A 14,839-nucleotide genomic window follows, 5' to 3' on the forward strand; every position below is an offset into this window, starting at 1 on the left:
TTTTAGGGTTAGCTCTTGAAAAATTGTTTGGAAAAATTAAATTGAATCGTATTAAAGATCCTTCTTGTACCTTTATCTTAGGTTCACGCACTTATGTTATAATCTTTGCTTAGCGGTGCAACATGTTCTTCGCTTGTCTTGCACTCATGTGTAATTTTGAAAATTGAAAAGAAGAAAAAAACTGTTTAAAAAAAACACAATCCAAAGCCACCACAATTTTTCCTACTATTACTTGTGAGCTTCTTGCACATAACACAATATAAGTTTGCAGTTTCTAAAGAGGACAGTTAGGATTTGTAATGAAGCACAAAGACATGTCCAATAATTGGAACCTGGTTAGATACCATATAAAGAAGGAAATTTTATGTAGTAATGATCGGTATAACTATAAAAGTGAGTTGCATATGCTCAACTAAATAGAAATACAAAGATAGTGTAGGTCAATCACCACCAAAAAAATTACTAAGAGAAGAATAAAGTTGCCAATAAAATAATTGACATAAAACAATCACATATTTCTCCTTTTAGCTATTAGCATTACAATTATGTTTTTCTCCTCTTAAATACTTTTTTTAGAATATCCTCAAACAACTACTACATAGACTAATTTCTTCGAGAATCTTTTTTAATTGTTGTTTGATAACAAATAAACGCCAAACAATTCAAAAAGGAATTGAAGGGACTAGTTTAATGTTTAACAATTCAAAGAGCTAGTAGTTGTTCCATATTAATAGGAGATGTGTATTTTGAAGGTCCATTATAAAGTCTATCCACAAAACTGCGTGTGGCTGCCTCAGTTGGATGGAATTGATCCCAAAATACATGGTCTTGTCTATTAGTACAAATGATTGAAATTGGTGTACACAGAAATTGAGAATTCAATTCACCAAGTCCACAACAAGCATCTTTCACATCTGCAAATCCTGAAAAATATATATAAAAGTCATTTACAAGTTTCATCCTCCTCACAACAATCCAATAATTATTTTACGGGAAATTAGTCACTTTAGTCCCTGAATAGGAAATGAGTAGTCACTTTAGTCCCTGAATGCAGAGAAATTGTAAAACAGTCACTGAATGGAGACTCTGTTGGTCAATTTCAGGGACTAAAGTGACTAATACAGTCTACATTCAGTGACTAAATTGACTAACAGAGTCTGCATTCAGTGACTAAATTGATTAACAGAGTCTATATTCAGGGACTATTTTGCAATTTATCTGCATTCAGGGACTAAAGTGACGACTCCTTTCCTGTTCAGGGACTAAATTGACTAATCTCCCTTATTTTACCAAAATGATAATTCTAAGAAAAAAAATATAAAAATTGTTTCAAATGAGAAGTTGTTTTGACCATCTAATATAATATTTTTTTGGTATATATAATGCAAGGAGACATAGGATTATGTGATTATGAATCATACCATAAGATTTTGGATTTTGAATGAGGTCTTGGAGGGCAGCATAAGTATCAAAGTATGAGTAACTTAAGTCCTTGTTTACAAATTTTAATTCCTTCAACATGGATTGAAGGACTTCATTATATTTCATTGACATTAAATTTGCTTCTGAAAAACATTCTGTTTTGTTCTTGAGCCTCAATGCAGGACAACATCCAATTGTACTAACACCAATAATCTCAAATTTCCTTGCACCATTGTTGTATAATCTCTGCCAAAAAGGTACCAAACCAAAATTAAAATGCATGTAAATAACATAAATTTTAACTCTTTTGCAATATGGTCTAAGTTATTGTCCGTATATATAAGCATCCTTTCAAATTACTAATTCCATTTATTAATTTTTTTAATAAATCTATTCTTTATTAATACTACTAATTTATCTTCGTCAGTATTGAATACATTTATTCTTCAGAAAAATATTGAATACATTTATATATAAATTTAATAAAAGTCGTACACAAAATATACTCATTAATTACCCTACTAATTTTTCTTGATACCAGTGAAAATTGACAAAAAGAGCTTATGAAAAGAAACGAAGGAGTAGAAATGTGTAATAACATAATTACAATTTGAAACCATTGTGTTTACCTGTAGTTGCACTTTTAGTGAAGAAGCCATGGAATCCACATATTGTTGTGGGGTATTTTTCTTTTGAAGATCCTTTGAGTTATAGTAACCAAATATATCATTGCTTCCAATCACAACAGCAAATATGGATTTTGAGAGGTGTTTCTGAAGTGTAGATGCTTCTATTTGTTGTGTCAATTTTTCATGCACTTGTGAATAATAGTCCACTTGCTTTGTCAAAGGTATTGATTGTCTCTGCAAGAAATGTAATATATTTTTTCAATTACTTAGTCATTTTATTTAACATTTTGAATTTCTTGGTCAAGTGCATATTCTTTCTTTCTTTCGGATGTGTGAATTTCAAATCATGTTGAGATGAAAAAAGTTTCTCCAGTAAAAAAAAAATTAAAACTTAAAATCATATAGTCAAGATATTGACATTGATGGATCAAGATTGGAACGATTGACGTAAGTCATCTGATCTTTGATCTAACAGTGTCAATTTCTTTACTGTATATAATCCAAATCTTCACTTTAGTCCGTCTTTAGTTAGAGTGCAAAATTCCTTTTTGGACTACAAATTTATTGTACAATATGTAAAAACAGAAATGGTGAAGGAAAACAAAGAATTAGAACAAAACTTACAAAATTTTCATCTGTGCCATTAAATATTCCAGCACCTCCAGATGCAAAGTTAACACCATCCAAAAATGATACATTCTTCTTGTTGAACTTGATCTTGGATATTAAGGAGAGGTAAGGTGGTGACGTGGCAAGGCCTACTTTTTCAGCTGCAACCCAACCATTCATTTCATGCAAATATTAGCAAAACAAATTTTGTTTTACTCTTACCAATTATCAACATATCAACAATAAATTAATAGCATTAAACTTTGGTCCTTTATAGTACATGTTTGCGTACATCCTCTATTCCTCTTGTCTTCCAATAAAAATGAAATAATAGTGTCAATCTTTTTTTTCCTACCCTTTTATAACCAATGTGCTCTTTGAGTTAATTCCAAACATATAATGCATTTCAGTTTTTTTTTTTTACCATAGCATAACAAATCATCTTAAATTCCAAATTGGTGGTTTCTAAGCTCAATTCCAAACTACTTAAATTCTAATCTGTGTTTGAAAAAGAAAATTGTCATTCTCAAAGTTGGTGGCTTCTAAGGTACATGTGCATAGGCTACCCATACTCAACGGTTACCCTACCCATACTCAACGGGGATGAAAAATTGAATCCCATCCTCATCCCCGATGAGTTCGGATATCCCTGCCTCATCTCCATCCCCGCATTGAATATATTTTTTTAATAAAAAATAGCAGTTTTTTTTTGCAACCCCAAGAGCAATGTTGTAATAGATTATCCAATAATATGCTCACTTCAACATTCGTTAGTCTGAATGATTTAGTTGCTCCTTTAAATATCAATGGTAGTTTTTATAATATGACAATTATGAAACAAAATAACATGGCATATCAACATAAAATAATTTTCTACATTCGCGACGGGTTTGAGTATGGGTTCAGGGTGGGTACCTATATACCTGTTACCCGTCTCATACCCGTGTTTTGAAATCGGGGAAAACCAAAACTCATACCCAAACCCAATCAAAAAGGGGAAAACCCGTCAAATTGGGTTTGGTTTGGGCGGGTAACCGTGGGTATGGGTTTTGTTGCCATGCCTACATGTGCAAAATCCACATGTTATAGTATAGTTGGTCTTTGAATCAATAGATAAATGAGTTATTTAAAAACATTATAATAACTACTAATAATAATAATAATTAATCTTTCCCTCAAAAAAAAAAGAATAATTAATGTTTACCATATTTTAAGAAAAAATGTAAAAAAATTAGCAAAATGCTCATGTAGAAAATGAAATTGTGTTTCTTTTATTAATGATTCATAAATATGATAATTAACTTACTTGTTAAGAAAGCAACTCATTGAAAATCTTTAATTTAGTTTCTATATTTAAATAGGTAATCAGAGAAGCTAATAATTGTATTATAGCAAAAGAAGATTGGAAATAATGAGCAATTAATATGTAGTTGTGTGTGTGTGATGTTCATTTTGAATAACTTACCAATCAAATCAGCAGCATTTTTGCCATTGCTAAACCTCCCAGTTGGTTTCTTAGTTGGAAAATCAATGCCATAGTGAGGAAGAGTTGCCTTTACAAGGGAAAGACTCAAGTAGTTGTTGTTGCCAACATCAACAAGTGAGTCTCCAAACACATAAATAGCTGGAGTCTTTTGAGCTTCTAAGAACCCTAAGCTGAAGAAGATAAAGCAAGAGATAAATAGAAATGAATTCCTCATCATAACTATGGAATCCATTTTGGAATTCATTTTTTCTTTGCAAGTGTGTTTAGGTTTAGAAGAAGGCTTGGTAAGATATTTATAGATGCAAAAATGTGGACAAGTGTAAAAGATATGTGTGGAAACAAGAAATTTGATTGCAGCTTTGTGAGTATGAGATAGTGGAGCAAAGTGACTAGTCATGCATTGCCAAGAATCCATTATGATTTATAGTGTTATCTGTTTTCTTAAATAACGGTGGTGGGACAAATAATAATTGTCACATCAAGTATTTAAATGATATCATATGATTTTAAAAAAATGTTTTAATGAGACACTTATTTTTTTCTCCAAACCTGCGATACTTGGTTAATCACGTTTAAAATATTGGTTAATTCAATTTACAGTAGATGATTAATTCAACTATATGATTAATTATAATTATACAATTTTCAACTATAAAATTTTTGTAACCAAAAAAAAAAAATACAATTTTCAACGCGATATAAGTTAACTATATATTCAATTGAATTAACCACAATTTTCTATGTGATTATCCAAGTGTTGCAAGTGTAAGAAAAGTTTAGTGTACAAGAAATTTGTTTGTTATGTAAAATGAATGTGAAAGTTTGAAGGCCAATTTTATAAAAATAAAACAAAAAGGAAGGCTAACAAGGAAAAGCTTATTATATCAAAAAATTATTAAAGAAAAAGCTTCATCATAAGTATAATCTGAACACAAAAGCATTATAACTAGTCTTTCATCAAAAAAGAACACTAAAGCATTCAAATTCTTATTTTGGCAAAACACTCGTTTTCTTCATACGCGTAATAGAGAGTAAACGTTCACAACCTAGCTAATGATGGTTCTAAACAAACCGACATGAGAGGAAAAATATATTGCCCAATTAATTTTGGTTTCTCATAGTATTCTATGCAAATAGAGAGTAACAAAGGATATGAAAATAATTAAGAATATTTTCTCTCTAAAGAATTGTTTCTCTAATGGATGAATTTTCACACAGAAAAACTAGGTTGTTTACCGTCATTATTGTCCTTTGTTTCCCTTGCAATTTACTTCCTATCTTTGTTTTGATAAATCTCTTTTCGTTCCTTTTTATTTTAGTAAGAAAAATCAACCAAGGTAACTGATGAGATTAATATTTGTGATATGATTGAATTATAATATGGCATGAGATGATGTTGTATATTTTAGATATTTCAAAAGTTATTTATTTTATTCTAATTAATTTTATTTAGAAATTAAATTTGTTGAGTTATGTAGGATATACATTAAAAGCTCAATTTGTCTAATGATGTATATCATCGTCACGTTTTGGTTTTGTGGTAATTCCTTTTTATTTACTTTACGAATTTAATAGGTAATAATGGTTATCCTTAATTATTTTCAATGTGCTTTAAGTGTGATAAATGAATATGACTTGGTCTCCATATATGTGCAATTCATATCCTTAAAAGTAGTGGAACGTGCTCCATCTTCTATTTTTTCTTGATTTGTTATTATCATTATTAATTATTAATTAATATATAATATTGCTTTATAAACTCAGCTACTGCGCTACAATTCGTATCTTGATTTTTGAAATTTTCCCATATCGGCGTATCGATGCAGTATCGTATTCGTAACGTATCTCGTATCCGGGCTTCACAGATGATATGTATATATGTATATGTATGAATTTTGTGAAAATTTTGGAGTATATGTGAATTAATGTTTGGATGTCATAGTATGCAATGTTTAAGTGGACTGTTGTGAAGTTATCTGTTATTGTGATTTAAGAAAGTTTAGCTTTAATTTTAGAAATACATTGGCACGAGTGGAGTGAAAAATTAATTTCATATAAATTGGAATGAATTGAACATTAACTTATTTAACTGGAAACCGTGATGAACTTGATTTACCTTGCTTTTGCTATCCTTGTATGAGAAGGATGTGGCAAAGTTCTATACTAAATATGATAATTTCTATGTAGTTTTTAAATGTGATGTACAAATGAGATTTTGTAATGATGCTATTTGAATTAATCATGAGATACCACAAAAATTATGTTTATTAAAATTCGTTTACATGAAAATATATATTTACGGGAATTTGTTTTCTCCATTGTTAGAGTGTTGTCACTAATCATTCAAGTTAATCTGTTCAATAAATTTACACATTGCATTATATTAATCCAATGTGGGGGTTTGTTGTTTGAACATTTTCTAAGTAGACTTTGATAGTAACTTTATCTTTAGATTTAGTTTTTCCTTTTGCGGAGATGTTGTCCATTGGATTTATCTAGGTAGACTTGATAAACCATATTAGGGAAATTGATTTGACAGCACATGTAATATTATTTAGAGAGGATAAACCATTGTATTCAAATAATACAATGATGATAATTGAGTTTTAACCAATAAAATAAATAGATTTATTTTATTGATGAATATGTCGTTGCTTACTTCGTATAAGCAAATTTGTATAAAGCAAATTTGTATAAATTTATTACGAAAACCAAGTTTATTTTTATAGACTCGACGAAATATGAGATTAATTGACTTAGAGACGTCTTAGTCAATATTTGTGAATTTAACGAATTCGTAGACAAAAACCCCGGGAAGAAAACGAAGGAAATGAGACTATGCCACTCGAAAACGACAAGTGATGGTAACCCAACCTTTATGATTAGAGATCCCATGAAAAAGGTTCAATGGGAAAAACAAGTCACTTGTTAGTTATGTTAGCACTAAACTGTTTTGTTCTTTTCCTATAGTGTTATGACAATGAAAAGAGAAGTGCTAATTAAATTAAAATTTGAGGGTTAGGCTATTAATGCCTTTAATGATTACCATAAGCCTTTAGGGTGGTGTGTGGTTGTAGCATGCACTAGATGGAATCACCTATATGAGTGTCAAGTGGGGCCGTTTGCATGAGACCGTGGCGAGTCTCTAGAGCACTTATGAAAACCAAACACGCGCACGGCCTAAATGCGCAAACACGAGAACTGTGGGGGTGTAATGTGATTATGAGACATCTAGCATACATCAAGTGTATTGGGTTCCATAGCTTACTAAACCAATTCACTGTGTGTTAAGCCTCATTAGTCTAGGACAGGTTCCATAACTTGCTACACCGTTCCGATGCATTACATTCAAAGGTGACTCAGGCTAACTATTTTCTTAATTTAAAACTTTTGATATATGTGGGGGATAGTTGTATATTTTAGATATTTTAAAAGTTATTTATTTTATTCTAATTAATTTAATTAATTTTATTTAGAAATTAAATTTGTTGAGTTATGTATGATATACATTAAAAGCTCAATTTGTCTAATGATGTATATCATCGTCACGTTTTGGTTTTGTGGTAACTCCTTTTGATTTACTTTACCAATTTAATAGGTAATAATGGTTATCCTTAATTATTTTCAATGTGCTTTAAGTGTGATAACCGAATATGACCTGTTCCATCTTCTATTTTTTTCTTGATTTGTTATTATCATTATTAATTATTAATTAATATATAATATTGCTTTATAAACTCAGCTACTGGGCTACAACAATTATATGAGAAAAAGCATTTTTGTTTTTGTTCTTCTTTTCTTCCTTCATTTTACACAAAAATACTAACTGCCTGAGTTACGATTATTTCTTGTGTCTTGATAGCGTCGGCACGATTACCGCTGAGATGACCCAGTTGTATTTTGGGAGAGTTGCGCAATTCTGCGGATAATTAGTTATTGGTCGACCAGTTTTTATTTTCTTGTTTTGCAGGTTGTGATCCTTCAGTCATCCGCGAACAACAGATGATACTTTGATAATTTTATTTGTGGGTGAAGTTGTTATGATTCAAAGAGATTATTGAGAGAGAGACTTGAAGCCTACATAGTTTTACTTTATATGTTTTGATGATGTTCTTTAGTTTTCTTTACCTTCTTGATGATTGTCTAGTATTTAGCATGTTAAAGCACCCAACATCTATGTTTCTTGGTCTTAGGATTCACTTGTCTCGTGTGCATTACTCACTCACTTGAAAAAATTGTCAAATTTCATCTTTTCATTATTTGAATCGATTCAACATACCTTGAATCGTATCATCTGAAGTCTCCGACTTCAAATGAAACGATTCACAACTCTTTGAGTCGTATCATATGTGAATTGATTCATCACAGGTTGAATCGCATCATAAAACTCTCTGACTTGCACTGAATCGATTCATCAAAGGTTGAATCGTATCATTCTTCATCCTGGGCTCACTTGAATCCATTCACACTTGCACTTAATCGTATCATTCTTCATGTATCTTTGGGTTGGATTTTTTTTGTATGAATCGATTCACATATTTAGTGAATCGATTCACTATGTTGTTTTTGTGCGAAAATTTACTCTTGTCACTCCTCACTATATATATAGTCTCCTCCTCATAACTCTAAAATCATTGAATCATTTGCATCTATTCTCTCTAGATCTCAAAAATTCTTTGTCCATAAATTCTTCAAGATTAAACACTTTTTCTTAGAATCACTTTGAACATTGAGTCACATTGATACACGAGTAGAACAACCACGAGGAGATGACATCAGGGAAGGAGCTACTAGGGGCTCCTGGAAAAAGACTCCTTATGGACGATCTTGAATTTGCGGCTGTTCTTCACAGACGATCAGTTACGTTATATTACACACGAGACAATTTTTCTTTGGTACCTATAGCCTTTCAAGCCACCCTTTTTTATATTCTTATTATCCTTGGTGAAACCACTTTGAGCCTCCAAACGAAAATTTTCTTTCTTTATTAGTGACGAATCATGTCACAGTCCTACACTTTAAATTCACCCTGTTTGATTTCACTTGGAGTTAGATAGGTATTATTATGACTGCACATGCTTTGAAACTAAGTTTGGGGTTGCTCTTTGGAATTAGCAACATTTTAAGTTTGGGGTGGGGTAACAGTAGAACACATTTGTCAGAAAAAGAAAAAAAATGAAAAAAATGTAGATGACCATGGATCTACAAAAAAAAAAATCAAGAGCCAAAAAAAAATGGTCTCTTAAAAAAAAGTATGTTTCTGTCAAAAATAAAGACCAAAATTTCTACTCTTTTACCCATCTTGTTTGAATCAAGGAAGGAAGGATGGTAGTACATAATGTTTTAGTAGAAATCCCTAGGTTACGGAACTAACTCCAAGTTATTTTGTTAGCCTCCTTTCCCAAATTATATTCACCCTTAACCTAAGTCAAGTTATAACCCTCAAAGTCCTCTAAATGTGTGAATAACTTTAACTTGACTGTCTGTTTAGCATTGTTTCAAATTTATAGCAAGGTACATTCATGTGACGACTGGAGTGGGAAAATGTCGTGAACAGCCCTACTGGCTTTAGGAGATACATACGTGTATCATTAGAAAAGAGTATGGCTAAGAACATAGGTTCTTTTCACCAGGCTAGACCCGCTTGAATGTACTGTGGTAAGTTAGTTGTTGCTCTGCTATAAATGTGATGAAGGATTCCTAAGCACAACTTCCGTAAAGATATGTTTTTCCTGGAAAAAAATGCAAAGAGTAAATTATATTTTCTTTCGTTACTTGAGGACAAGCAACAATCTAAGTTTGGAGTTGTGATGATAGGTCATCTTACGTTATTCTTAGCATGTTTTCCAGTTATTTTCGGTAGGGTTTAGCAGCAAAAAGGAGGAGTATTAGAGCAATTGCCTATGATTTCGGGACTTTTGTAAATGTTTTCTATATTTGAGTCTGTAATTCTAGTTTTCCTGAATCATAACAATTTTAGGGGGTTTTTGAAGTAATTCACGAAGAAATCATGCAGATCGGCAAATCAAGAACATCTAAAGAATTGTAAAGATTCAGGAAGACAAAGAATGAAGATTCAAGAGGCCTCGGGGAAACTTACAACAGGGAGGAATTATGTTCCCAAGTTCCGAGGCAAGTTATTTGAAGACGAAGACCTAAAACGACGGAAAATCAGAGAACTTGGGCCCAGGAGATGAGCCATGAACCTAGCACATGTACCATGTTCCTAGCACATGGAAAGGCATGACATGCTCCTAGGGTGTTATCCATGCGCCTAGGGCATTTCTTTTGCCATACACTCATGCGCTAGGCATGCTATCCATGTGCCTCGTGCATCTAAAAATGAGGGGCGCAACCATCTTTTCCTGCTTTTATTTTGGGTAAGCCCAAACTTTTAGCCCGAACCCAGGTAGAAACTCTCACTATAAATATCAGCCTTCCTCATTCAGAATTTCTCTTTCAGGACTATGGTAGTTCAAGAGGAAGGAAACTTTGGAGCTTCGGGAGAGTTTCTATGTTCTCCTTGATTTTCTAGGGTATGTTTTTATCTTTAGTAGTTTGTTTTTAGTTACCATGTGTAACTAAATCTTTTTAGGTTAGAGTTCTAAGATGAACCTCTGTTTAAATTTGTTGGATATTTATTTAATATAATGTTGTTTATTTTATTTATTCTTTTGTTCGCAATTAAGTTCCTGATTTAGTTATTTATTTCAAAGGAGCGTAACCCTAGATTAGGTAATTAGGTTGTGACAGGGTCTAACATTGTTATTACTATCTTGTTGCTTATATCTTGATGTTTATAGTATTATACTAGTAACTATCTGTCTAGGAAGTAAGTAGTTATTAACTAGCGAAATATACCAAAAGAGAGTTGACCCTAGTAGTAAGTGCTTAGTAAGTGACATTACTAAGACTGAGTAGTAACTCTACTGAACCTAGGATGTAACTGGTTATTAATTAGGGAAACAAGCTTCTACAGGGATTAACCTTTTATCGAACCATTCTCTTGAAACCCTTAGTAAGATAGACGTAGATTAGGGCTTCCCGTTTGTAGAACTAATAAGAGTGTAGAGAGGGTGTGCTATGAGTGTCCTAAGATTCATAAATGGGTAGACCTACTGGAACATTGGACAGGACCCACACTAATAATTCTTACGAAGGTGGCAGAATCTTATAGGATTAATAACCCTATACCGTAACACCTGTATAACCTTAGTGTGACCATAATTGCCTTTGGAAAACCTAGAACGCCAATTTAAGTTTATGTTTCAATTACCTTTGAATTAGCAAGACCCCACACGTAAGGATCACCGTGCGATCAGTAGACGCAGTTAGCCGTCGGAGGGATAGACCAATTAGGTTAGTAACGTCCCAACGGCTTCATCACTTGTATAGTCTACCTAAGATAAATAAATGCGACATTACTGTTACTTATTATCCTACAATATAAACAGGGGGGATTCAAAGAATCCTAACCGCTGCTTACTTTTCTGCAACCAAAACAGGTAAATTTGCTCTGTTGCAAACAGATTAAAATTGCAACCTTTCTAACCCTTATCTTTTATATCGTCAACTTACAAAAATAAGTAACGCAAATTGTTTGGACCAAACGACAATCCCCGTGGATATGATACTCTACTTATCACTTTATTACTTGCTAAACGATTTGGTACACTTGCCACATCCGATACGCATTAGTTATCAATGTTTGTCGCTGAACCGTGCGGAGCAGGTAGTTGACCCACAACTCTGTACGAGTGGAATTGTCTTCCACCTTGTCAAATCGTGGAGGAACGTTGAGAGGTGGTTCATGCACGTGCATCGCTGGTTGGGAACTCGGTTGCTAGCTTCCTCGTCTAGAGCTGTTTGCAGGAGATGGAATGACGGTCTGTCCGTCACGGTTGACACGGCAGATTTAACTCTGGATGAACGGGTTGGCACCATTGGCAGTCATGGTATTTTAGTTTGGAAAGCTTTGGTTTTTTGTATGTAAAAAATGGGGATAACTTGTTATTTCCTACATACGGCGCCACTGATCGTACTTGATCAGAAGGTGACTATCAGTGTTGTTGAGTACGGTGGTTGTACGGTGGTGGAATGCTTTAGTTGACAACTGAAATGGCGGGGGGTCTGTACTTGTAGACACTCTAACACTCAAGTCAGTAAGAGATCATAATGGAGGTTCAGAGAGAAGATATATTCTACCTTGGGGACTGCAAAGAGTCCCCTTTATATAGAGGTGGGTGTTTGCAAAGCCGTTGTAAGGCACACGTATGGTCGGCGGTTACAAATTCGTAGGAAGTGTAACCGCCGAGGAGAGATTCGCAGGAAAATAGAAAGTTGTGTAGTAACAATCATACTCACAACAAGTACATCTTGCGCCCAACGTGAGATGCGATAAAATTGACATGGGCCACACCTTTCCCCGAACAAACTATTCCCGAGTAATTTCTCAACGTTGAACAATTGTAGGACGTAGCCCAGTGCAACATAGCACCTCCCACTACCGATGAAAATGCCCTTGCAGTAGTGCACACAGCCATGGACGGAATACATCTTCAAATTTAAACCTTACAAGATACCCTCACTATATTCACAACAATAACAAGACCATCAGACCGAAGGAAACCAAGAATATGTGGAAATCAAGACATGGCTCGGTGTGTTACCAGGATTGCCTTAGAATTAGAGTGGCAAATCAAAATCAAAAAATTTCCCCAAACTAAAAATGACCTTAAAGAAATCCAAATAGGTATTCAATGTTCTCAAACTAAAAAGATAGGCACCACCCTTACAAAGTTTGAGGAAGAACAACTAGAACGCATTGAACATTCCGAGAATTGACGTCAGGGTCATATGTCATTCTCTTGCCCTAAATCCCAACTCCAAGCTTGTTGTGCAAAAAAAGCAAAAAAAAATGGGAGAAGAAGAAGAAAAGTTGTTGATGAAGATGTTAAGAATCTGAAAGGGCACGATTCATTAATGAGATTAAGTTCACTACAAGGTTAGTAAATGTTGTCGTTGTGCAAAAACCATTAGGGAAATGACATAGTCATCTCCTGTGAAAGAAAATCAAACCAACGTTCATTGTTATGATAAGGAATCTTAGAGTTGGATTTAATCATATATCTGCATGTAGATAGTATTTAATGCATGTATTAAAAGTTTGACATACTATATCAATGTATTTAAAAAAAAAATATTTAATAAACTAGTTGTAAATAAAAAGGTTAATTGTTGAAATTGACTCGGTAATATACACGAAATTTGGAAAGAAAAAATAAAAACACATAATTTGAGATTCTTCTTATTTTTAACCATTTAATATACGCGTAATCCAGAAAAGTGACTTCAAAGTTGAATTTTTTTTCATGATTTTTTGTGGACATTTACGATGTTAAAATATGACGTTCCACAAAAAATTATAACTTTCAAACAAAAGACCAGTTAATTATAAATTTTAAGGCACAAAAAATTCAAAAATGAAAACAACGGAAATTTGATTTTTAATAGCATTTGGAATAAGCCTCAATTTATTTGATTTTTTAACCAAAACTTGCAAAATTGCAATTTTGTTTCGAGCAAGCATATACTCAAGGGTCGAATTTTGTTCTTTAATTTTGTAGGTATAGTTAGAACATCATAAGAACCTTCATCATAAAATTTTAGAATTTTTAAATGAGGGGTAAATTAACTATGAATTTTTTAAGAAATTCATAATTATGAGGAACAAAAATTCATGATAAATTATTTCCTTTTCTAAAAATTCTCTTTTTTTGTGGAAAACCGTAGTTCAACGTCCTAAACATGCATGCAAAAAATCATGAAAAAAATCAACCACTAAGTCACTTTTCTAGACTTCGCGTATATTAGAGGGTAAAAAATAAGAAAAATCTAAAATTAAAAGGTTAGTATATGTGCTTTTATTTTTACAGAGTCATTTTTTAGACTTTACATATATTATAGGGTCAATTTTAACAGATAACCCTAAATAAATACCATGAAGTATGCAAACAAAAAGAACATACACATATCAGTGTTTAATTAATCAAACCAAAACCAAAATCTCTCATATCATTGATTGATGTTTTGTGAAAAAAATGTCAAACGATGTCTTAATATTCAAAAACAAAATACAAAGTAGAATAACACAATAATAATTCTTTGTTCAATAACAGAACAAAATTTCTAAATCATTTGAAACCCTTGGTGTTGTCATCATATGTTCTTCTACTTTACGACATTTTTCTACAACCTCAGTCTCTTCATTTTGTACATTGATATTAACCCTTTTTTAAAACAGTCCCATTGCAGATAAGAAAACGAAGCATTAAAATCTCATTCACAGCTCCAGTAAAGTTATTCATCTCTACCACCTTCAAGGTTGATATCAAGCATTGACAACTATTTCCATTCTCTAACCAAGTTCTCTTATGATCAAAATCAACTTCTTTGTAGTAGTATTCACCAGGAACCTTGTGTAATGAATACAATCATATAAATACACACTATATCAATAAAACCAAATAGTAATTGCTAGAAAAAACTGAATTTAAAACCGAAAAACTCTAACTGTCCCTAAATTTTATGAATAATGTATCTTTTCTGTTACTAAATAACACACATGCATAAAGATATAAAAAATCTACTTACATGAATTAATCTTCCTGATCCTAAGTCAAAGGTGAGGAGC

At 32.5% G+C, this 14,839-nt stretch overlaps 1 protein-coding gene across 1 annotated transcript; it reads right to left on the reverse strand.

Annotated features, from left to right (window-relative positions):
* Positions 1 to 474: 474 nt before the first annotated feature.
* On the reverse strand, positions 475 to 4,591 carry LOC146938190 (GDSL esterase/lipase At5g55050-like). Its single transcript, XM_085752208.1, has 5 exons — positions 4,126 to 4,591; positions 2,676 to 2,821; positions 2,052 to 2,285; positions 1,422 to 1,668; positions 475 to 923 (listed from the first exon to the last, which is right to left on the reverse strand). The coding sequence occupies exons 1-5, from the start codon at positions 4,559 to 4,561 to the stop codon at positions 703 to 705; spliced, it is 1,284 nt and encodes a 427-aa protein (XP_085608334.1). The 5' UTR covers positions 4,562 to 4,591; the 3' UTR covers positions 475 to 702.
* Positions 4,592 to 14,839: the final 10,248 nt, after the last annotated feature.

This window comes from Medicago sativa, chromosome 3, assembly GCF_051527215.1.
Source record: "Medicago sativa cultivar Bolivia chromosome 3, Bolivia_mono, whole genome shotgun sequence".
NCBI classification, from domain to species: Eukaryota; Viridiplantae; Streptophyta; class Magnoliopsida; order Fabales; family Fabaceae; genus Medicago; species Medicago sativa.

Bases quoted from the DNA above. Each gene is read 5' to 3' on its own strand.
- LOC146938190 (XM_085752208.1), bottom strand. From the start codon at position 4,561: ATGGATTCTTGGCAATGCATGACTAGTCACTTTGCTCCACTATCTCAT. The intron at 2,822-4,125 runs GTAAGTTATTCA...GTTGGGTTGCAG, and splicing joins AAATGCTGCTGATTTGATTG to CTGAAAAAGTAGGCCTTGCC. The intron at 924-1,421 runs GTATGATTCATA...TATATTTTTCAG, and splicing joins TCAAAATCCAAAATCTTATG to GATTTGCAGATGTGAAAGAT.